Source organism: Ovis aries, chromosome 19 (genome assembly GCF_016772045.2).
Source record: "Ovis aries strain OAR_USU_Benz2616 breed Rambouillet chromosome 19, ARS-UI_Ramb_v3.0, whole genome shotgun sequence".
NCBI lineage: Eukaryota > Metazoa > Chordata > Mammalia > Artiodactyla > Bovidae > Ovis > Ovis aries.
In genome coordinates, this window is record NC_056072.1 from 45325720 (window position 1) to 45348303 (window position 22584).

Consider the following 22584-nt stretch of genomic DNA (forward strand, 5'->3'; position numbering starts at 1 on the left):
TGTCATCAGCCAAGCGCTTTTGCTCCCTTATACCTCAGAGGACCCCGCTGTTGCTCTTGTTCCTTGGTTCTGTTCTAGCCCCATACTAATTTATGGATGTGAGGAATCAGAGAACTCCTAGCCCCATCCTCCATGTGGGGTTCCATTTCTAAACCCCAATAGCACACCTGATGCTTATTCCTGAGTGCCCAGCATTCTATTTCATGGAGTTGTATACCCAGGTAGCAATCTGCAGTGGAGCATTCTCTTTGGCAGGAACTGTTGCCACGTTGTGGGCACAATTATCCACTTGCCCCCTCAAAGTGAGATGGAAATTGCTAATTACACCTGCAAGACCCTAATCGGGAACTCATTCCGTTGCATGCAGCAGAAATGCACCTGCAAATAATTAACTGCAGACACCCAAACTGTGCCCACAAGAAAGGAGAGGAAGCCCAAGCTCAGGCTCCAGCCCCTCTGAAAAGGCTCATGTTTCCCAGGTTTGCAATTGGACCCTTTGAACATCTCAGAGGGCAGAGAAGGAAGTTTCTGTGCACAGCCACAGAGTCTGTGCTGCGTTCCAGAGCGGCACGTGTCTTTGCAGTCCTAATATCATCATTATCCAATAGATGCTTTCCCGCAAGTGGGAAAACAAAAATGGGCTCCAGAGCCTGTCCTTTCTCTTCTCTGTGTGTGTGGTAGGGAATTTCCACTCACCACATGTCCCTCTATTATATCTATATGGTATCTGCCAAAATAAATATTGTAGTCTCTTTATTTTTAGTTGGTACTGCACAGGTCCTTCTCAGATTAAACAGTCAGAGGTCAGGAAAGTTGAGATGAACCATAGGTTTAAAACCATTGTACTGTGTGGAGTTATTTATATAGAGGTTTTCATATATAGACTTGATTAAAAGCCGAGGATATTTGCTCAGCAGAGAGAGGAAAAACCATCATTATCTGATTTTACAAGGAATTCAGTGGCTGCTAATCAAACCCGGGTCTGCATCTGGTTAAGACATACTTGGCACTGGCTTGTCACAAGTAGAGGTTTTGCCATGTCAAGGGGATCTTTCACTCAAAGCAGCGACCCATATTGGACTGAACAAACACATGAGTTTTTAATCGAGAACAATAGTTTAACAAACCACTTCCCAGGACCATCGAAAGAAAAGTATGTGCCCATGGCAGTTCTGGCACCAAAAGATGTTTATTTGAGTGCATTTACTTCAAACCATAGCCCCAAATGCCCAGCAGAGGAGGACCATTAAAAGCTAATGCAGAAAACTGAATTTCCATGGGGTGACCCACATTGTCTGGCACCAGTGCCAACCTTGAAGTATACGCTTGCCTTTGTGAAAACTGTTCCCTTCCTGTGTGCTCCAGCTGAAGCAGGGACACTGTGGAACTGCTGAGATAGGTCGTATGCATTGAAAGCTTTCTATTCGAAAATATAAACCTACTATTCCTTTTCTAAATCTGTAGAAGTTTCTTTGCTGAATTTTTTCCAAAAAAAAAACTACATTGGGAATTTTGAAGCATTTTAATCATAAGAGGCATGTCTAATAATTTTTGAACACCAGGCGCTGTGCTAAGTGCTTTAGCTGCCTTGTCACGCTTAATGTATGCAGCAGCCCTCTGAAATTGGTGGTCTTGATATTTCATCTTGGAGATGAAAAGAACAAGGCCTGGGTGGTTAGGTCACCTGCTAAGTCACATGAGAAACAAGTAGCCAACCAGAGGTTAACCCTGGATCCATTTGAGCCAAAGATCAGTTTCTGTCTCCTGTCATTTTCTTCAAAAGAAGAAAGGTTATTGTACTGTTGTCATATGTGTTGTGTAGAAATTTAATCAATGTCATGACATTGAAGAATTGTTTGATGTTGGATCCAGAAAAAAACTTTCAAATTTACAGCACTCATCTAGACATAAAAGGTGGTAGAAATGTTTTATCATTCTAATCTTTAGGATTTGCTCTCTCAAGATCCTGCTCTATGCTGGTAACTTGAAAGCCACTTCCCCATGCTCTCCTCCAAGGCAGGGGCCACATTGATTCAGTTGTGAGGCTCCAGCTCTGAGTGTGGAGCTTGGCACATGGAGTATGTTTCATGAATGTCAGCGTAATGATTTGAAACATTCAAAATATGGTCTCTTTCCAGGGCAGCTCTCGAAGGCCTTGGCAGTTATGCCAAAAAGAAAGAGGAATTCCACTCGACAGTCCCATCATGCAGATCTTAAATCTTACTTATGATCCCCCAGAAGTGTGGTGCCCCGTGAATGAGGCGGTGACAAGCAGTCAAATGGCTGACTCAAAAGGTCAACAAGGAGAGGCCAAGTCTGGGGCTTTATCCAGAGAGAAAACTGGAAGGCAGCTCTTGAGACTGTTGCTGCTGTGTCCTCATCAGCTGGAAGTTTGCCACTAATAACAAACTGGAAAATAATAAGATGATAATGACTATGATGAGACTAATGTTTACTAAGGACTTGTTATGTTCCAGGCATAGTGCAAAGCTCTCTATGGGAATGATTTCATTAGATCCTTACAAGAGACCCATGAACAGATACTGTATAATGGTCTACTTGACAGATGGGGAAACTGAGTTTCAGAATTTTATTGCTTTGCTTCCCAAGCCACTTGGCTAGTAATTATGGAGTCAAGGAGGTGGACTCAGAAGTTCTTCTGAGCTCAAGGACTTAACCATTGCGCATCATGCCTCAACCAAGGTTTGGGAATGGTTGACTTTTGTCTAAATGCATGAGAGTAGATTCAGGGTTATTCTTATGACACAATAGGTCTCATTTATCTGCAAACTGAAGTGCTTTCTTGAATGAAAAGGATTTGGTTGGACTTGCTAAACTGAGGACTGCCTACTCTTTGGATGACTCCCAAAAGGGCCCATTTGAGAATGCTGTGGCATAGACTGGGACTCGGAGGAGCAGAGGGATGCTCACATGCACTGTCAGGGAGGCTGAGCTCTTGACACCCATCTGAGTGTGAAGTACCAAAAGCTGGGAGATGTTTGAAGCAGCGACCAGGGTAGCAAGTCAGACCTGGGTTCACATCTGAGCTCTTTGTGACTTTAGTTAGGCAACCCACCTAACCTCTGAAAGCCTCACTTTCCTCATCTGTGAAATAGGGGTAATATCATATTAATAGCAGAAGATGGTTTGAATAGTACATAAATGATGTCCAGGGCCTGGAAAATAGAAAACCACACACATATTGTAGGCATGGGTAGAAGTCGCTCATATCCTGCAAATAGTATCCTTGAGAAGTGGGAGTTGAAGCTTTTGGTGTTAAGTGATACATGTGACTTTAGCCCCAGTATAAATATCCTGAGGAATCCTCCCAAGTTGGAGAGGTAGGTCTCTCATCTAGTACTTCCTCTGTACTGCCACACATACTAGCCACCAGAAAATATTTCAGGTTCCTTTCATGGTTTGTATAGGAATTTCCACCTGGTCACCTCTGCTGGCCCATGACAGCCTTCAGGCATTACCCCCAGGCCTATTCAGCTTGCTTGGGGTACAGTATGTTCTGTTTGTTATTGTTATTCGGTCACTCAGTCATGTCTGACTCTTTCAACCCCATGGGCTGCAGCACACCAGGCTTCCCTGTTCTTCACTATCTCCTGGAGTTTGCTTAAAGTCATGTCCATTGAATCGGTCATATCATCCAACCATCTCATCCTCTGTCGTCCCCTTTTCCTCCTGCCTTCAATCTTTCCCAGCATCAGGATCTTTTCCAATGAGTCTGCTCTTGGCATGAGATGGCCAAAGTATTACAGCTTCAGCATCAGTCCTTCCAATGAATATTTAGGATTGATTTCCTTTAGGATTAAGTGGTTTGATCTCCTGGCTATCCAAGGAACTTGCAAGAGTCTTCTCCAACACCACAGTTCAAAAGCATCATTTTTCGGCTCTTAGCTTTCTTCACGGTGCAATTCTCACATTCATACATGACTACTGGAAAAACTGTAGCTTTGATTAGATGGACCATTGTCAGCAAAGTGATGTCTCTGCTTTTTAATATGCTGTCTAGGTTGGTCATAGCTTTTCTTCCAGGGATCAAGGGTCTTTTAATTTCTTGGCTGCAGTCACCATCTTCAGTGATTTTGGAGCCCAAGAAAATAAAGTCTGTTATTGTTTCCCCATCTGTTTGCCATGAAGTGATGGGACCGGATGCCTTGATCTTCGTTTTTTGAATGTTAAATTTTTTAGCAAACTCTTTCACTCTCCTGTTTCACCCTCATGAAGAGGCTCTTTAGTTCCTCTTTGCTTTCTGCCATAAGGATGGTGTCATCTGCATTTCTGAGGTTATTGATATTTCTCCCGGCAATCTTGATTCCAGCTTGAGCTTCCTCCAGCCTGGCATTTTGCATAATGTACTCTGCATATAAGTTGAATGACCAGGGTGACAATATACAGACTTGACATACTCTTTTCCTGATTTTGAACCAGTCCATTGACCAACCCAATTTCTTCTTTTGGTAGAAAGCTCCTTGCAGTCACAGAGTTTCATTTCAGGAAGGCAGGATTTTAATTGTCTTGAAACAAGGGAAGTTATCTGGGAGTGAGATTGCATCTGACAGAGGTACAGTTATGCTTCTGCTGAGAAACTAGTTCCTCCGTGTATCTCCCACATCCTCAGAATGTCCGCGAGCACTAGGTTTCATTCTTGTTCTTTGGATTTATTGCCATCATTACTAGTGTACAAGTATAATGCTTTGTATTTATATGTGGCTTTCATTTGAGAAGTCAAAGTGGTTAAAGATGTGCACGGTGGTGTGCAGAAAGGCCACTCAGAGCATGGTTGTGATCGGGCTCATGCCTTTATTCACAAAGCATGCCACTGGTGAATGCTCACAGTCGACAAGACTTGACAGCTGATATAGTAGGGAGTAAGGGGGAGGCGAGGTTGTAGGGAGATGTAGTAGGGAGACTAGAAAAGCCTCTGCCATTGGTACAGTCCTAGAATCCCTCCCTTTGAAGTTTGCTGTTGAGAAGGTTAAATGATGCCCATCTCTGTTAGTCGTCTTTAAGGTGCACAGTAATCCCAAGTGGTCATATTTTAGTCTCTGATGCTTTCTGAGGAACCCATGTATCAGACTGCTTTCTTCTTCTTGAGAAGAGACTGCAAGGAAGAAGGAGATAGAGAAAGGCTGGACTCGCTGGAGAGGTAACATCCCTGCAAGCAGGTGAGAGCAGGAGGATCTGAGCCCTCAGAGACGATGACCAAGGCTCTTTCTCTCAGATTCCCAGAGGTTCGCAACAGGACCAGACCCTTCCCCACAGTGATGAGCTGCTAGGGAGTATGTTTTGTATTGGCTTTCTTCCCTCTGTGGGCTCACTTCCTCATCCCTTTACCAGTTTTTGGTGACCGTCTCCCCTGCTGAGTCAGACTCTGCCTGGAGGTCTGTTGCTTCTGGAGAAAGCTCCTGTATCAGCTTTCTATTGTTGTCATAACAAATCCCCACAAATGCAGCAGCACTGAAAACATCGCACCTTTTTTATCTCACAGTTTCTATTGTTTAGAATTCTGGCACAGCAGAGCTGGATTTTCCCAACCAGGGTCTCACTAGGTTGAAATTCAGGTTATCAGTTAGGGCTGCAGTGCTGATCAAGGACTCAGGCTCCTCCCCCAAACTCACTGGGTTTTGGTAGAACTAACTTCCTCATGCTTTTCACACACCACCCCCCACCCCCGGCCCTGCCACCTCCATCTTCAAGCCAGTAGTGGCCAGCAGTGTTCTGATGTTTCAAATCTCAATGATTTCCACTTTGCCACATTTCTCTGACTTCCTCTTTGCTTTTAAGGGCCCAGAGGCCAACATTAGATGCACTATGACAATCCATTATAAGCTGCCTATTTTATGGTCAGCTTATCAGTGTCCTTGATTACATCTACAAAGTCCTTTTGCCAAGTAATATTCATGGTATAACATCAGTGCACAAATATTATGGAAGCCACAATTCTTACCACACTCCACTAAGAGATCAGGTGTCTGAGTAGATTTCTAAGTGGACATCTCCACAGTATTCAAACCCTGGTTGGAGCTAAAACCACTTGTGTTAGATCATTTGTTTGTTCGTGTATCCATGTCATGAACAAAGAAACCTGACTTCAACAAATAGTTGTTCAGCAAACACTGCTGATGACCAGTACTGTGTTAGACCTAGTCCCAGTATTTGTAGAATCTGCCTGCCAGGAGTTCTCAGTCAAGTGGCAAAGGCAGAGTGAACAGGGGTTAGAAGAAAGTGGGTCTTCCCGGTGAGACGAGATGGGCACCTGCTGTGGGAAGATCAGGAGTGCTGAGGAGTTGAGGGAACCTTCTGGACAGAGTAGCACCTCCAAACATAGACCTAAGGGATGAGAAGTATTTAACTGGACGAGTGGGAAAAGAGAAGAGCCCACTTCTTGGCAATCATCATGCCTAATTTAGGTGACTTGCTGTCATTGCATGGGGTCCACTGAGCTTCAGGTTATACTGTATGTTAGTGTGTTTGAAGGAGAGGAGAGGGCCAGAAAAAATGCTCTCATGTGGGACATGGAGAAAGGTGAGTAAAACCATATATTCATCCAGCTTTCATGTAGGCTTGTAAATAAGTAGCCCACATTTACCAGCCCACATATATCTTACGACTTGTCAGATGCTATGTAACTACTTTATAGCAAGTTTGACCACATCAGCCAGTTTTTCTGTTTTCTTAGTTATTTCATGCCCTAAGTATGGATTTCAAAGGCCTTCTTTACATAACCCTGGCCACTGTAGGATTAAACTGAAAGGGAAGAGTAGAGAATCTGATTCATGCTTCAGAAGATAAAAATAAAGAAAAGTGCATCATAGTACAGTAAAAACTCTTTCAGACTTGACAGCAGGAAGTCTTAGTTTGATCCTAAATCCCCAATAATTTGCAAGCTTGAGTTATCATGGTTTCTCACCTGCAAGATGAGCACACTATTATTTTCTTTGTGTACCTTGCAGGCTTGTCAAAAAAAATGAAAAAGAAAAAAATGGACATGACGTGATATTGTTTGATTATGCATGTCTGACAACCAGTAGGCATTTTCCTAACGTACATCTTCCTGAATTTTAGGACACTTGAATAATCCGGTTACTGGAAAGGGCATTTGCTTGTGATAGCAAAGATACACTTTTATTTTTGTTTTTCATTCTTTTTCATCTGTAGTTTTCCCATGCTGCTGCATTTGCAAAGATGTCCATAAATGCTTTCATCTTCCTCTACAAAATTCATACCTTATCCCATCCCTACATTCTTTTCTTCTTGGCCTTGCAGATCCTGTTCCCGCCTCTCACATGCTTTGAAGTGGGTTTTGTAGCATTCACAGTAGCCAAGAGGGTTACATGAGAAGAAATGGAAAAGCGTGTGTTGCCCAAGGCTAGGAGAGCGGTTGACTAAACGAGCAAATGTGGCTTTGATGGAGGAGCTTGAGTTTAATAGGAGAAATAATTTTGAAGGAATGATAAAAATTTGGTGTTTATAATAAGGCCAGCTCTTTGAAGGTGTTGCAGCAAGTTTTTATTTTCTCTTATGTAACTGTTTACACATGCTGAACATTTCTGTGTTCCGTAAGTTTTACTTCCTCGTTTGTTAGGGAAAATGGTCAGTGCAGAGCACAAGGCTATTATCGAAAGCTGGCCACCTTGTCAGACAGTCCCAGGGCCCCTGGGTTCTTTCAGTTCAGTGCAGCACAAATATCAAAGACCCTTGCTGAGCAGTTGAGATTCTGTAAGCAGCATCAACATCAGGAGTCTGTTTGGGAAGCTCTGTGGAGTAGTGGAAAGAAGGCAGAAGCAGGGGAAGAGCCACTCTAGCTATGTTTCTGGTTCTGCAGCTGTCTAAATGAGGGCTGTCTGATAGAATTTTCTGTGATGACAAGTTCTGCAAAGGCTTTTTAGAAAATTGTCTATCACATATTATGTGAATAGTCAAACGTTTTAATTCGGTTTCGGTGATCAACATTACATTACTCATTGATTTAGGAAGTTTTTATTGTGGCCTACTGCATTTGACAAGGTGTTTTGTTACTTTCTGATGGTCTCCAGAATGGTGACCACTAGCACTGTATCCTTTTGAGCTCTTGAAATGAGGCTAGTACAGCTGTGCAAGTGAATTTTAAGTTCTGCTTAATTTCAATTTATATAGCCACTTGTGGCTAGTAAGATTTGAAATGGCATGGGTAACTAAATGAATAGCTTGAGAAAGTTGCCACAGGCATAGTGGTTTAGAAGATTGTGACTCTAGAGTCACACTGTCTTTATATGAATCCTAACACTCACTTGCCACGGAACTTTGGCTGGGTACTTGTTTTATCTGTGGCTCAGTTTCTTGATCTGTAAAATGGGGATAAAGAAAGTTCTTACCTCTTTGGAGTGTTGTGGGAATTTAAATGAGAAGGTGTAAGATGCATAACAGCATGAGAAGGCAAGCAGTATGAAAAGGCAAAAAGATAGGATGCTGAAAGATGAACTCCCCAGGTCTGTAGGCGCCCAATATGCAACTGGAGACCAGCAGGGAACTAACTCCAGAAAGACTGAAGAGATGGAGCCAAAGCAAAAACAGCACCCAGCAGTGAATATGACTGGTGATGGAAATAAAGTCCAATGCTGTGAAGAGCAATATTGCATAGAAACCTGGAATGTCAGGTCCATGAATCAAGGCAAATTGGAAGTGGTCAAACAAGAGATGGCAAGAGTGAACATCGACATTCTAGGAATCAGTGAACTAAAATGGATGGGAATGGGTGAATTTAACTCAGATGACCATTCTTTTTTTTTTTTTTTTTTTTGAGCTGATGCTCACACTTTAATATAATGCATTTAAAAGAATCTGACAGGTGATGTACAGTTTTTCAGAGCGTCTGTTCATATGCTGCTCCTCGGTTATGACATCAGAGGTACCCAAAGACCCGAAGGACTGGCTTAGGGGCGCGAAGGCATGGATTCCCACTCCTGAGCCTCACTACACACGCTCAGGCATGTAGAACTTGCCCCAGTACCGCCCCCGGTGGGTCAGGTCGTAGGGGCTCAGCACCTTCCGTATCCCCAGCATGTTGGCGGTGGTGATGCGCTCAAAGGTCCAGGGGTTCTGGTTGTTCCGTTCTCGCTCCTCTTGGTCTTTCTGCATCTTCTCTAGAGTCTCACGGCTCACGGCCTTGGCAGGGAAAGGCAACTTGTGGGCAACTTGGTTAAGGATGCCTTGTACCTCCTGGAATTCGCAGCGCCCACCCACCTCGACTATGAGGCGGCCCGCCTTCGCAGGAGTCACATAGTGGTCGATGGCACCCTTGCCGCCCCCCATGCGCTGCCCCATACTCTTGCGGGTGATGGCCTTGAACGGGGCTGGTACTCGCCATAAGGCAAACATGTTCTTGGGGTCCATGAAGTGGTTGATTGTCAGGTGCATCATTTCAAAATGCCCCCAATGGAGGTAACCGCCACCCAGTGCCAAGATTGCAAAGCTGCCTTCTGTGAACTCAGTGGCTTCAGTGGAAGGACCTCGTATGTCACGCAGGTTTTTAGGCTCTCTTCTCACTTTTGGCACAAGCGGTGCCCTTTCAACAAATCTCAGCTTGGGCTTTTCAGGAATGGAGACATCTTCAAACGTTGGCACCGGGAGCAGCGTCTTCAGGCAGGCACGGGTGGGCGGCACTGCCCACGAATCTGACAGGGTCGCTTGCAGGAGGGGGGCGCGGGCACCACTCAGCAGCCGCCACATGGTCCCGCGCGTGGGGCCGCCGAAGGCGACGCCCGGGAGCCTCGTCCCAAGCTGTTCAGATGACCATTCTATCTACTACTGTATCGATCTACTACTGTGGGCAAGGATCCCTTAGAAGAAATGGAGTAGCCATCATGGTCAACAAAAGAGTCCAAAATGCAGTACTTGGATGCAATCTCAAAAATGACAGAATGATCTCTGTTCATTTCCAAGGCAAACCATTCAATATCACAGTAATCCAAGTCTATGCCCTGACCAGTAATGCTGAAGAAGCTGAAGTTGAATGGTTCTATGAAGACCTACAAGACCTTGTAGAACTAACACCCCCAAACGATGTCCTTTTCATTATAGGGGACTGGAATGCAAAAGCAGGAAGTCAAGAAACACCTAGAAAAAGTGAAGTGACTCAGTCGTGTCCTACTCTTTGTGACCCCATGGGCTGTAGCCCACCAGGCTCCTTGGTCCATGGGATTTTTCCAGGCATGAATACTGGAATGGGTTGCCATTTCCTTCTCCAGGGGATCTTCCCAACCCAGGGATCAAACCCGGGTCTCCCACATTGTAGGCAGACACTTTACCATCTGAGCTACCAGGGAAACACCTGAGTAACAGGCAAATTTGGCCTTGGAGTACAGAATGAAGCAGGGCAGAGGCTAATAGAGTTTTGCCAAGAGAACGCACTGGTCATAGCAAACACCCTCTTTCAACAACACAAGAGAAGTCTCTACACATGGACATCACCAGATGGCCTACGCTGAAATCAGAGAGATTATATTCTTTGCAGCCAAAGATCAAGAAGCTCTATACAGTCAGCAAAAACAAGACCGGGAGCTGACTGTGGATCAGATCATGAACTCCTTCTTGCCAAATTCAGACTTAAATTGAAGAAAGTAGGGAAAACCGCTAGACCATTCAGGTATGACCTAAATCAAATCCCTTATGATTATACAGTGGAAGTGAGAAATAGATTCAAGCGATTAGATCTGCTAGACAGAGTGCCTGAAGAACTATGGACAGAGGTCCATGACATTGTACAGGAGGCAGGGGTCAAGACCATCCCCAAGAAAAAGAAATGCAATAAGGCAAAATGGTTGCCTGAGGAGGCCTTACAAATAGCTGAGAAAAGAAGAGAAGTGAAAGGCAAAGGAGAAAAGGAAAGATATACCCATTTGAATGCAGAGTTCCAAAGAATAGCAGGGAGAGATAGAAAGCCTTCCTCGTGATCAGTGCAAAGAAATAGAGGAAAACAATAGAATGGGAAAGATTAGAGATCTCTTCAAGAAAATTAGAGATACCAAGGGAACATTTCATGCAAAGATGGGCACAATAAAGGACAGAAATGGCATGGATCTAACAGAAGCAGAAGATATTAAGAAGAGGTGGCAGCATACACAGAAGAACTGTACAAAAAAGATCTTCATGCCCAGATAATCATGATGGTGTGATCACTCACCTAGAGCCAATCATCCTGGAATGCTAAATCAAGAGGGCCTTAGGAAGCATCACTACCAACAAAGCTAGTGGAGGTGATGGAATTCCAGTTGAGCTGTTTCAAATCTTAAAAGATGATGCTGTGAAAGTGCTGCACCGAATATGCCAGGAAAGTTGGAAAACTCAGCAGTGGCCACAGGACTAGAAAAGGTCCGTTTTCATTCCAGTCCCAAAGAAAGGCAATGCCAAAGAATGCTCAGATTCACTCATCTCGCAGGCTAGTAATGCTCAAAATTCTCCAAGCCAGGCTTCCACAAAACATGAATGATGAACTTCCAGATGTTCAAGCTGGATTTAGAAAAGGCAGAGGAACCAGAGATCAAATTGCCAACATCTGATAGATGATCGAAAAAGCAAAAGAGTTCCAAAAAAAATGTACTTCTGCTTTATTGACTGTACCAAAGCCTTTGACTGTGTGGATCACAACAAACGGTGGAAAATTCTTCAAGAGATGGGAATACCTAGACCACCTGACCTGCCCCTTGAGAGATCTGTATGCAGGTCAAGAAGCAACAGTTAGAAGTGGACATGGAACAACAGACTGGTTCCAAATCAGGAAAGGAGTAGGTCAAGGCTGTATATTTTCACCCTGCTTATTTAACTTCTATGCAGAGTACATTGTGAGAAATGCTGGGCTGGATGAAGCATGAGCTGGAATCAAGATTGCCGGGAGAAATATCAATAACCTCAGATATGCAGATGACACCACCCTTATGGCAGAAAGCAAAGAAGAACTAAAGAGCCTCCTGGTAAAAGTGAAAGAGGGGAGTGAAAAATTTGGCTTAAAACTCAACATTCAGAAAACGAAGATCATGGCATCCAGCCCCATCAGTTCATGGCAAATAGATGGGGCAACAGTGGAAACAGTGACAGACTTTATTTTGGGGGGCTTCAAAATCACTGCAGATGGTGACTGCAGCCAAGAAATTAAAAGATGCTTGCTCCTTGGAAGAAAAGTTGTGACCAACCTACACAGCATATTAAAAAGCAGAGACGTTACTTTGCCAACAAAGGTCCATCTAGTCAAAGCTGTGGTTTTTCCAGTGGTCATGTATGGATGTGACAGATGGACCGTAAATAAAGCTGAGCACCGAAGAACTGGTGCTTTTGAACTGTGCTGATGGAGAGGACTCCTGAGAGTCCCTTGGACTGCAAGGAGATCTAACCAGTCTATCCTAAAGGAAATCAGTCCTGAATATTCATTGGAAAGACTGATGCTGAAGCTAAAACTCCAATACTTTAGCCACCTGATGTGAAGAACTGACTCAGTTGAAAAGACCCTGATGGTGGGAAAGATGGAAGGCGAGAGGAGAAGGGAATGACAGATGATGAGTTGGTTGGATGGTATCACCAACTCAATGGACATGAGTTTGAGTAAACGCCAGGAGTTAGTGATGGACAGGGAAGCCTGGCATGCTGCAGTCCATGGGGTCTCAACGAGTCGGACACGACTGAGCAACTGAACTGAACTGGAGATGTGTAACAGAGTGCCTGGTATTTGTTGTTGTTGTTGTTTTTTTAATGGACTTCAGGTTTTAAAATTGTTTTAGCTTTGATATTTGATTCATGACATACTATCCTCACTGGTCTCTGCAGTATGAAAGACATATACACACTTATATGTGCACACATACATGCTACTTACACAAACAATTGAATCATGAATTATAACTTCCTATCTGTATGAATTTTCACCCCTCCTAACACATGGATTTTGTGTTTGCTCTTACCAGGCTTTTTAGAAAAGGTTCAATCACATATGTATGAATAGTTAAGCTGTTTGTAATTTGATTTTATTTGCTTTACATTACATTACTTATTGATTCAGGACATTTTTATTGAGGCCCACTACATATGAGGAGGCACTTTGCTAGTTACTGATGGCCTTGAGGTATAAAACCATGATGTGGTTCCTGCCTTTGCAAAGCTTCTGGTTTCAGATAAAGAAACAAATAATTATGATGTGCAAGGAAGAGTATTTTGCCTGTGGTGAGGACAGAATGTTGTAGGAGTTTATGAAAGGTGTATATAACCCAGCCCTTGTAGATGCCTGCTGGGAGGCATTCCTCTAGAAAGTAGGGTGATATCCAAGCTGATTTCTGGGCAATAAAGAGAAGGTAGGTGGGCAAAGGAGAAGAAACTAGACCAGGGTCCTGGGCAATGGGAACATCATAGGCAAAGGGTGGGAGGCACAAAGTCAATCTTGTGGCTTTGGCAGTACTGCATCTGTGTGAAGTTCAGTGATGTAAACCAATTCTGTGAGCAAAGAACAATGGAAGAAGAGTGGAAGATATGGATTCTGGTCCCATTTTCCTCTTCTAACTTAGTGGGTGATTCGTTTTTACATCTCTCAATGCCAGTTTTCTTGATATATGAAGTGCAGAAAAACATAATGATTATCCTTCTTTCTTAGAAGATGTAAAAATCACTCAAGGGGATTATACATAAAAACTCTCTGATAGGAACGACAGTGTTCTTTCAGTCAGTTTAGTTGCTCAGTCATGTCCAACTCTTTGCAACCCCATGGACTGCAGCACGCCAGGCTTCCCTGTCCATCACCAACTCCTGGAGCTTGCTCAAACTCATGTCCATCAAGTGGGTGATACCATCCAACCATCTTACCCTCTGTCACCCACCTCTTCTCCTGCCTTCAATCTTTCCCAGCATCAGGGTCTTTTCAAATGAGTCGGTTCTTCGCATCAGGTGGCCAAAGTATTGGAGTTTCAGCTTCAGCATCTGTCCTTCCAGTGAATATTCAGGATTGATTTCCTTGAGGATTGACTGGTTAGATCTCCTTGCAGTCCAGGGGACTCTCAAGAGTCTTCTCCAACACCGCAGTTCAAAAGCACCAGTTCTTTGGCGCTCAGCTTTCTTTATGGTGGCTTCCCTGATAGCTCAGAGGTTAATAAATCTGCCTGCGATGCGGGAGACCTGGGTTTGATCCCCAGGTTGGGAAGATCCCCTGGAGAAGGAAAAGGCAGCCCATTCTAGTACTTTTGCCTGGAAAATGCCATTGACGGAGAAGCCTGGTAGGCTACAGTCATTGGGATTGCAGAGAGTCGTACACGACTGAGCAACTTCAGTTTCTTTCACAGATTTCTTTATAGTCCAAAGGACTATAAGTCCAACAGTTCTTTAATGTCACAATTATGGATGATATTCACTAGGAAGAGACATGGTTGACATGCTAAATTCACTCTGAACAGTAAATACTATGGTGATGATCTAGCATCTCTGCTGTTGTGTGGTAGTTGATAGCCACATGTTTTTTTTTTTTAATTAAAATTAAAGAAAATTAAAAGTCACTTGCCATCTTGACATTTCAGATGCTCAGTAGCTACATGTGGTTAGTGGCTACTGTATCAAATAGTGCAGCTATGGAACATTTCCATATCACAGAGTCCTGCTGAACAGCTCTGAACAGTACCCATACTAATGCAAGAATTGTCAGCTTCTAAAGCCTTAACATATTTATATTCTTTGGTGTCACATGCTCTTAGACTGTCAGCTGGGCAGATATGTAAGGATCTAGGTACATGGATGTCCACATCTATTAAAGAATCCTTTATAATAGATAGGGAAAGTAAACATCCCATTTGTCCAACAGTGGAGGCTGATTAAGTAAATAATGGTGTGTTTGTACACATCCATGTTTCTACACACTCAGTGGATACAGTATAACCATTGAAAGGGATAATACAGATAGGCCTTTATTTTTATTAAAAGTTACTCTACACTTATCAGTGAGTGAAAAGTCAAGTTAATATGCATAGCATGCATTCATTTTAGGATGAGTATGTCTGTATGTTGTTTATGTAAAGGATAGGGAGGGAAAAACAGAGTGCACGAGAGAAAGACACAGAAATATTTGGAGCAATACTTACCAGGGTGTGAAAATTGTTTTTTAGTGGGTGAGATAACAGATTGTTATTTTCTTTTTCCTTACCTTTATCTTCTGAGTTTTCTTCTAGCACATAAACTGTGTGTAATGAAAAAGAAGAAAAGAGAAGGGAAAAAAGAGAAAAAAGGGCCAAAGTATTTACACTTGTCTGAAATGTCAGAATATAAAAATGGGCATGAATGAAAGACCATTGAGATGGTTTTTGAAAGTACAGTAGTTGCCCGATGATTTGCAGACATGTCCATGAGTTACATATTTTGTGAGGAAAAGGATTTATCTGCTTAAAACCTTGTCATTATGTGTTATTCACTGTGAAAAACATCTTTGGTCTTTCTGTGGAAACCTTTCTAGTCCCTTTGGCACTAGGCTCAAGAGTTAGCTCAGGTTCTCCTCAACCTGAAACGTCCTTGATTGTAAAATAGTTGATGTGTCTGAAAATGTGTAGAAAAGGTGTGTATGTGTGTTTCCCCTGCAGTTTGGGTGGTCAAAAATTTGGCCAGCACATTGTTTCAGATTCTGCCTTTCCATAAAACCTCTGTGATTTGAGGCATAAATGCCAAGCAACATATAGAACTTTATATTTTATTGTGTAGATAGACAAGTGGTCATGGTGTCAGCTCCCAGATATTAGATTGTAATCTAATCATATCTTTCCAAATACCAGGCTATCAAATTTAACAAATATATATATATATATATATATATATATATATATATATGCATATACCTACACACACACACACACACACACACACACACATATATTTGCTAGAAGTATTGTAAAATACATGGCTTAAGTGAAAATCAGTAACATGTCTTTGCAAAGAAGTGAGAGCTCATTGAATTTGCGGTCCAGGGCCTTCCTGACTCCTTGAGTGTCAGTGCCAGTCTGAGAAAGACAGGGAATAACTGCTTCCAAGACTTGCAGCTCCATAATGAGTGGCAGCTACAGGGAGCTGTGTTGGAATATTTCTTTCTCTGTGTTTAGGGTGTGGCATGGGATGGTTTGGAAGATAAAGAAGAACCTATGCAAAGATACGGGAAAATTGAAAACAGAACAGTGAATTGTGCTCATGAAGATTCTGTAGCATCTCAATTCAGACATAACTAGCAGTCAGTATCTCCTTCCCATATCTTATTTCCAAAGACCACAGAATTTAGTAGGGGCAAAAAAAAAAACACAAAACAGAGAGACTGTATTGACAGACACAGCTGTCATTATTTGACAGGAACACATGTAAATATCTTACTTAAACCATTTTTTCTCTCGAAAACTGAATGATGGTAAGAAATCAGTCAAAATTCTGCAGGTTTTATTAGCTCCATGTTTCATAAGCATTTGTGATTTGGTCATAAAAAATTATTGAAAATATCAGGTATCCACATTTACCTCTGGATCCTTCCAAAATAGAAAACAAAAGGGAAAATGAACAGTAGAATTGCATTTTCCTCCCTAATTTCAAGCAAGCGAATAGCAAAATCCATAGTTTTCCCACCCCAAACCATACAGTCATGCTGTTTTTAACTTAGTTTTGAGACCTTGAAAGGTTAACCTCTTTGGGCCTCAGTTTTGGCACAGGTGAAATGGGATAATCAGACTAAGCTGGTACTTTGTAAATCCCTTTCAGCTCAGACATCTTGGCAGTGCTACCCCACCCACTTCTCCCCATGCTTCAGGCTGATTTCTCTCTATTTTGTCATGGTCTGGGGATTATTTGGAGTTGGCTATGGTTAATTTCTAATGAAGGTCAAGTAGCCTAAAATATAGCTGCAGATGTAAATGGATTGTGAATGTAAAAAGGATTATCATAATTTTATTTGAAATTCTTTTTGGAAAGAGATGTTCCTAGGACACATTCACCTCAAACTTCCGCAACAAAAACATCTGTAGAGGAAGCCAGAAATAATACATACCACCAATGAACTTGTGGTTTCAGATGTTTATAAGAACTCTCTCTTCATCTTACATAAAATTCCTGAGGCCATCTTCAGCCAGCATGGCCCACCTCTGGCAGCACCCAGGGTTCATTTGCTCTTTCATTGCCCCATTTGTGTGCTCTCTACCATTATTGAGGAGACCAGCTGTCTACCGAGAGAAGGTTTTCCAGGAGAACACCGACAGGCATTCAGCAAGCTGAAGTAGATTATTTGGTAGGTTTTCTGTAAACCTTCCATTTTTGAATGAGTGCTGAGAGTTTAACTCTGGACCCCTTACTGCTACAGCATGGGTTCCCTCCAGCCCGATGTCAGTCTTACTTCCAAATGCCTCATGTACAGGGGTCATTCTTGATCCTCTTTGATCAAGCCTTCTTTGATCCTCTTGTCTAGAGTAATTTCCTTCTTAGAATTTCTTTCACCCTTAACACATCTCTCCAGTAGTATCTCTTGTTGTGCACTTGCTAAGTCATGTCTGACTCTGAAATTCCATGGATTGCAGCAGACCTGTCCCTCACTGTCTCCCAGAGTTTGCCCCAAGCTCATGTCCATTGAATCAGTGATACCATCCAACCATCTCATCCTCTGTTGTCCCCTTCTCATCTCATCCTCTGTTGTCCCCTTCTCCTCCTGCCTTCAATCTTTTCTAGCATCAGGATCTTTTCCAATGAGTCAACTCTTTGCTTCATGTGATCAAAGTATTGGAGCTTTAGCTTCAGCATCAGTCCTTCCAATGTGTATTCAGGGTTGATTTCCCTTAGGATTGACTGGTTTGATCTCCTTGCTGTCCTCTTCATTATTACTACTCACTTCTGTGCCTGATTTTCGTGATTAGTTTTATGAAGATGGGGATTGCATTCATTTTATCCGCTCTAGTATCCTGGGATCTAGCATAGTGCTTGGTACATAGGAGGCCCTTTAGTCATATCTGCTGAATGAAGGAGTGGCCACTGTGAGGTAGATGCTACTGGCATTTCCCACTTAACAAATAAACACACTGAAGCTCAGTGAGGATATTTCATCTTCATTATTACATTTAATCATTTGGGATACTTAGGGGGAGAGCTGTTGGGCTTCCCAGCCTGCCAGTGCAGGAGACACGAGACATGGGTTCAGTCCCTGTGTCAGGAAGATTGCCTGCAGAAGGAAGTGGTAAACCAGCTCCAGTATTCTTGCCTGGAAAATTCCGCAGACAGAGAAGCCTGGCGGCTGCAGTCCATGGGGTCACAAAGAGTATGACACGACTAAGCAACTGCGCGCAGGCGCAGGGAACACCGCGGGAACTCTAAGCTACGTCTGTTTGCCTTCAAAGCTTCGGTTCTTCACTGTAAGCCGGGCTTCCTCAACTTTGCCACTATTGGCATTTTGGCCTGAATAATTCTTTGTTGGCGGGGGTAGGGGGTGGGGGACACAACTGTATTGTGCATTGTAGAATGCTTAGCAGCATTCCTGGCCTCTACCCACTAGATGTCAGTAGCACCCCCTAGTTGTGACAGATGTCCCCAGACACTTTCAAAAGTCCCCGGTGGGCAGAGACACCCCTTAGTTACGCCAGATGAGAACTAGTAGGCTGAAGTGCTACTGTCTCTCAGTTTTGCTTTGAACTCCAGGAGTCCATAATTACCTTACTTCAGCTCTGTGGTGACTTTGGGATTTTGTCCTCCTTCGGGTAGTGACCCCCTTCTTGAGCCCCCTCCTCTCAGAAATCTTTCCTGATGCAGCCTTCAGGTAACCAAGCCTTCCTTCCTGTGTACCCTTGCTGTATGTTGTTTTATCACCTTTACGTTGCTTCATCTCAAGTCTAGATCTGCCGCTGCCTTGCTCCTGGCAGTAGACTGTCAGTTAAGAACTGGGCTGCATCTTCCCCACTTTCCACCGGCCGGTGACACAGCGTAGCCCTGGGTCAGCATTTGTTGAGTCAAATCATACCCATCTGAATGAGGCAGGGGCTGAAGGCTAGGAGGGAAGTAGTGGAGAGTGATTGTGGACAGTCTACTGCAATGTAATCCCACCAGGACCATTTGTTTCATGGTTTCCTAAATATGAGGAGAGGTTTTCCTAAATCGGGGGGAGGCCTGGCATGCTGCAGTCCATGGAGTCACAAAGAGTTGGACATAACTGGGCAACTGAACAACAACAAATCTGAGGATATAGCTGCTGTCTCTTGGCTAATCCTTTTTGTTGTTGTTGTTGTTGTGAAGAAGCAATATTTCCAGGATAGCCATGGTCAAAGGGTGCCATTATTCCTGTGAATGCACTGCCAAGTGGTATCTTCCTTATACTGCCCCAGCTCTCTGCCTCCTAGTGGGACTCTTCCATCATTCAAATAGCCATGAGCCCAGAGTTGGGGTGTTCATGTGGAATTGGGTACACATGACAGAGGACTCAATTCCAAACTCTGACCTCAGGCAAGTTATTGAGTCCCACTGAGTGTCCATTTAGTGATTCAGTCAATATTTTTTTGGCATTTACCATGTGCCATGCACTATTAGGGACATAGCAGTAGATGAAACAGGCTGAAATCAGAACACCCTGTGGAATGGAGATTCTAATGGGGTTGAGCACAGCACAGGTAATAAACACATAAAACATGTAGGAGATGACATGGTAGTAAAATTAGCCAGAAGATATTAAAAATATGTGCCCGGTGTGTTTTTGAAGATTGGAGGAGCTCATGTATGTCACATGAGCATTGGCATGTTGGTGCTTAGTTAAGGTTAGTCAAATCTCTCTCTTTTTTTCAATTGTACACTTGTAAAGTTAGAGTTAGGACTTCCCTGGTGGCTCAGACGGTAAAGCGTCTGTCTACAATGCGGGAGACCTGGGTTCGATCCCTGGGTTGGGAAGATCCCCTGGAGAAGGAAATGGCAATCCACTCCAAGACTATTGCCTGGAAAATCCCATGGACAGAGGAGCCTGGTAGGCTACAGCCCATGGGGTCGCAAAGATTTGGACACGACTGAGCGACTTCACTTCACTTCATGTCCCAGACTCAACTTTGGGCTTTCCTTGTAGCTCAGTTGGTAAAGAATCTGCCTGCAGTGCAGGAGACCCGGGTTCGATCCCTGGGTTGGGAAGATCCCCTGGAGAAGCAAATGGCAACCCACTCCAGAATCCTTGACTGGAAAATCTCATGGACAGAGGAACCTGGTGGATTGCAGTCCATGGGGTCGCAAAGAGTTGGGCACGACTGAGAAACTAACACACACACACACAAAGTTAGAGTAAAAATATTGCTCGTTTGTAAAGGTAAGGGGGCTAATTATAAGTAATCCTGATACTAATTCACATTGTGTTGCCCGTGGCTTCTAACATTTGTAAAGCTCTCTCACTTACTTTATCTCCAATAAGTTATCACATTTCAAGTAGACTTCTTGAGTGAAGCAGAAGGACTGATGCTTTCAGGCACCTGGTCCAGGCATGAAGTGGATTGCCTGTCCTCAAAAAACAGAAATAAATAACAGACTCTCCCTGAAGCAGCGGAGAGAGTAACGGTGTCTACATTTCACCAGTTGTTACTGTTGGCTTTTAAGAGCCAGTCCTACTGTGGAAGGGGACCAGATTCTGTGAGTCATCAGTGGTGGGGTTGGGTGGGGGGTGGTGGGGCAGGGTGCAGAATGGTAGGGAGGCTAAGCACTCTGGCTTTGAAGTCAGTCCTGTGCCCTGGTTGGAGATGCGTCTCTGCCACGTCCTCACGGTGGGTTATGGGGCAAGAAGCTATCGTTTCTGACCTCAATTTTCTTAGGGAACACTGAGAGGATTGAAGGAGATAAGGCAAATAAGACAGGTGTTTGTGTCCACCTAGCGATTGTGTTCACCTAGCAAGCCTGCTGCTGCTGCTGCTAAGTCACTTCAGTCGTGTCCAACTCTCTGCGACCCCATAGACGACAGCCCACCAGGCTCCCCCATCCCTGGGATTCTGCAGGCAAGAATGCTGGAGTGGGTTGCCATTTCCTTCTCCAATGCATGGAAGTGAAAAGTGAAAGTGAAGTCACTCAGTCGTGTCCGACTCTTTGCAACCCCATGGACTGCAGTCTACCAGGCTCCTCCGTCCATGGGATTATCCAGGCAAAAACACTGGAGTGGGTTGCCATTTCCTTCTCCAGTGCATGAAAGTGAAAAGTGAAAGTGAAGTCGCTCAGTCGTCTCTGACTCTTAGCGACCCCATGGACTGCAGCCTACTAGGATCCTCCGTCCAGCAGACTCCAAATCATTCTCTCTGTCTCTAGGATTGGATGACCATTTATTGTCCAGAGTGTTCCTTCTCAAAGCAAAATGACAGCATCTTACCCCATTGTTTTGATAGCAGAGTCTTTTCTCCTGAATACCAGCAGGGCCTAAATTAGGAACACAGCATGCTCAATGAGTACAATACCCATTAAATCAAAGCTGTAAATAATTACCCTTAAAGGGTAACCTGGATACAAAGTGAATAACTGAACAATGGTGGCTGCTTTGCTAGACACTGTGAGGCAATGACACATTTGATTATTATTATTATTGAAATTTATTTGTAATTGTTTTCACTTTTAATCTCTTTGAGAGTGCTACAACACTTTCTAATATTTGAAAATGGGCTTCACATGAAAATATTTCAGAATCACTGCAGGATGCAAGATTTAAACACATAGAAAATAGTTTGAGCTTGTACTTCTTCCAATCAATTGTTAGAGACTTCCAGAGTGCTGTGATGAGACCAGTATCAAGGATGGTCTGAGCTCTGAAGAAGTTCTAAATGACCCTATCATTTAGTGATGTTGACAACTGTAGCAGAAATGGAGAATGGGGACTCAAGTGCAGGTTGTGGTCTCCTGAGATTTACCTGTGTATTTTAAAAGTTGCTGGAAAGAATGAAATTAAATCATTACTGTGTCTCCTGCAATCAACCCCATCATGGAGATGGCCTAACATCTGTTCTCAAAATGAACCAATATTCCATGACTGTGTTTATAGTTTGACACACCACTACAGTTCACAGTTGTTAACTTTATAGATAAATATTTATAAATTGAGCTCTGTGCAGTTTCACTGTGAATTAAAAAATATTGGCAGTTAAATTGATATAAATCAACAGGGGACCAGATACAAAATATTTTTGATCTTTGCTTGAAAAAAAGTGAGGCCCTTGTTAAAAAAAAAAAAACCTCATAGTAAATATTCATCCACTGAAAATACTTTTGAAGATTTTCATTGGAAACTATGGTTTCCAATAACTCTATTATTTTAGAAGTCTAGCATTCTTCAGTAACATTATTCACAGTAAACTCTTATACATATATTTTCATCTTCTTAGGTATAAATGGGGGATAGAAAAATTCTGGAGAAAAAAATCACTATTTTCTCATGTGATTAAAATATTTTACAATAGAAATTATTTAATTGTACCAAAAGAACCATGGAAAGATGATAAATTCAGCTTACAATAGTAGGCAGTTAATTATCAACACTCACGGCCTAGAGAAAAGAATATATTAGAAATTGCAGACTATTGTTCAGTTGGTTGCTGATCTTTCTTTGAAGCCAGACATGACCTTATC

General features: G+C 43.0%; 2 protein-coding genes across 10 annotated transcripts in view; one reads left to right on the forward strand and one right to left on the reverse strand.

Moving 5' to 3' along the window:
* Positions 1 to 22584, forward strand: part of ERC2 (ELKS/RAB6-interacting/CAST family member 2) — a 1001656-nt gene that overhangs the window by 681547 nt on the left and 297525 nt on the right. The gene's annotated exons all lie outside the window — the stretch shown is intronic.
* Positions 7833 to 9777, reverse strand: LOC105603509 (large ribosomal subunit protein uL16m). Its single transcript, XM_012099875.5, has one exon. It carries the CDS (start codon positions 9718 to 9720, stop codon positions 8965 to 8967), a length of 756 nt encoding a protein of 251 aa, XP_011955265.2. The 5' UTR covers positions 9721 to 9777; the 3' UTR covers positions 7833 to 8964.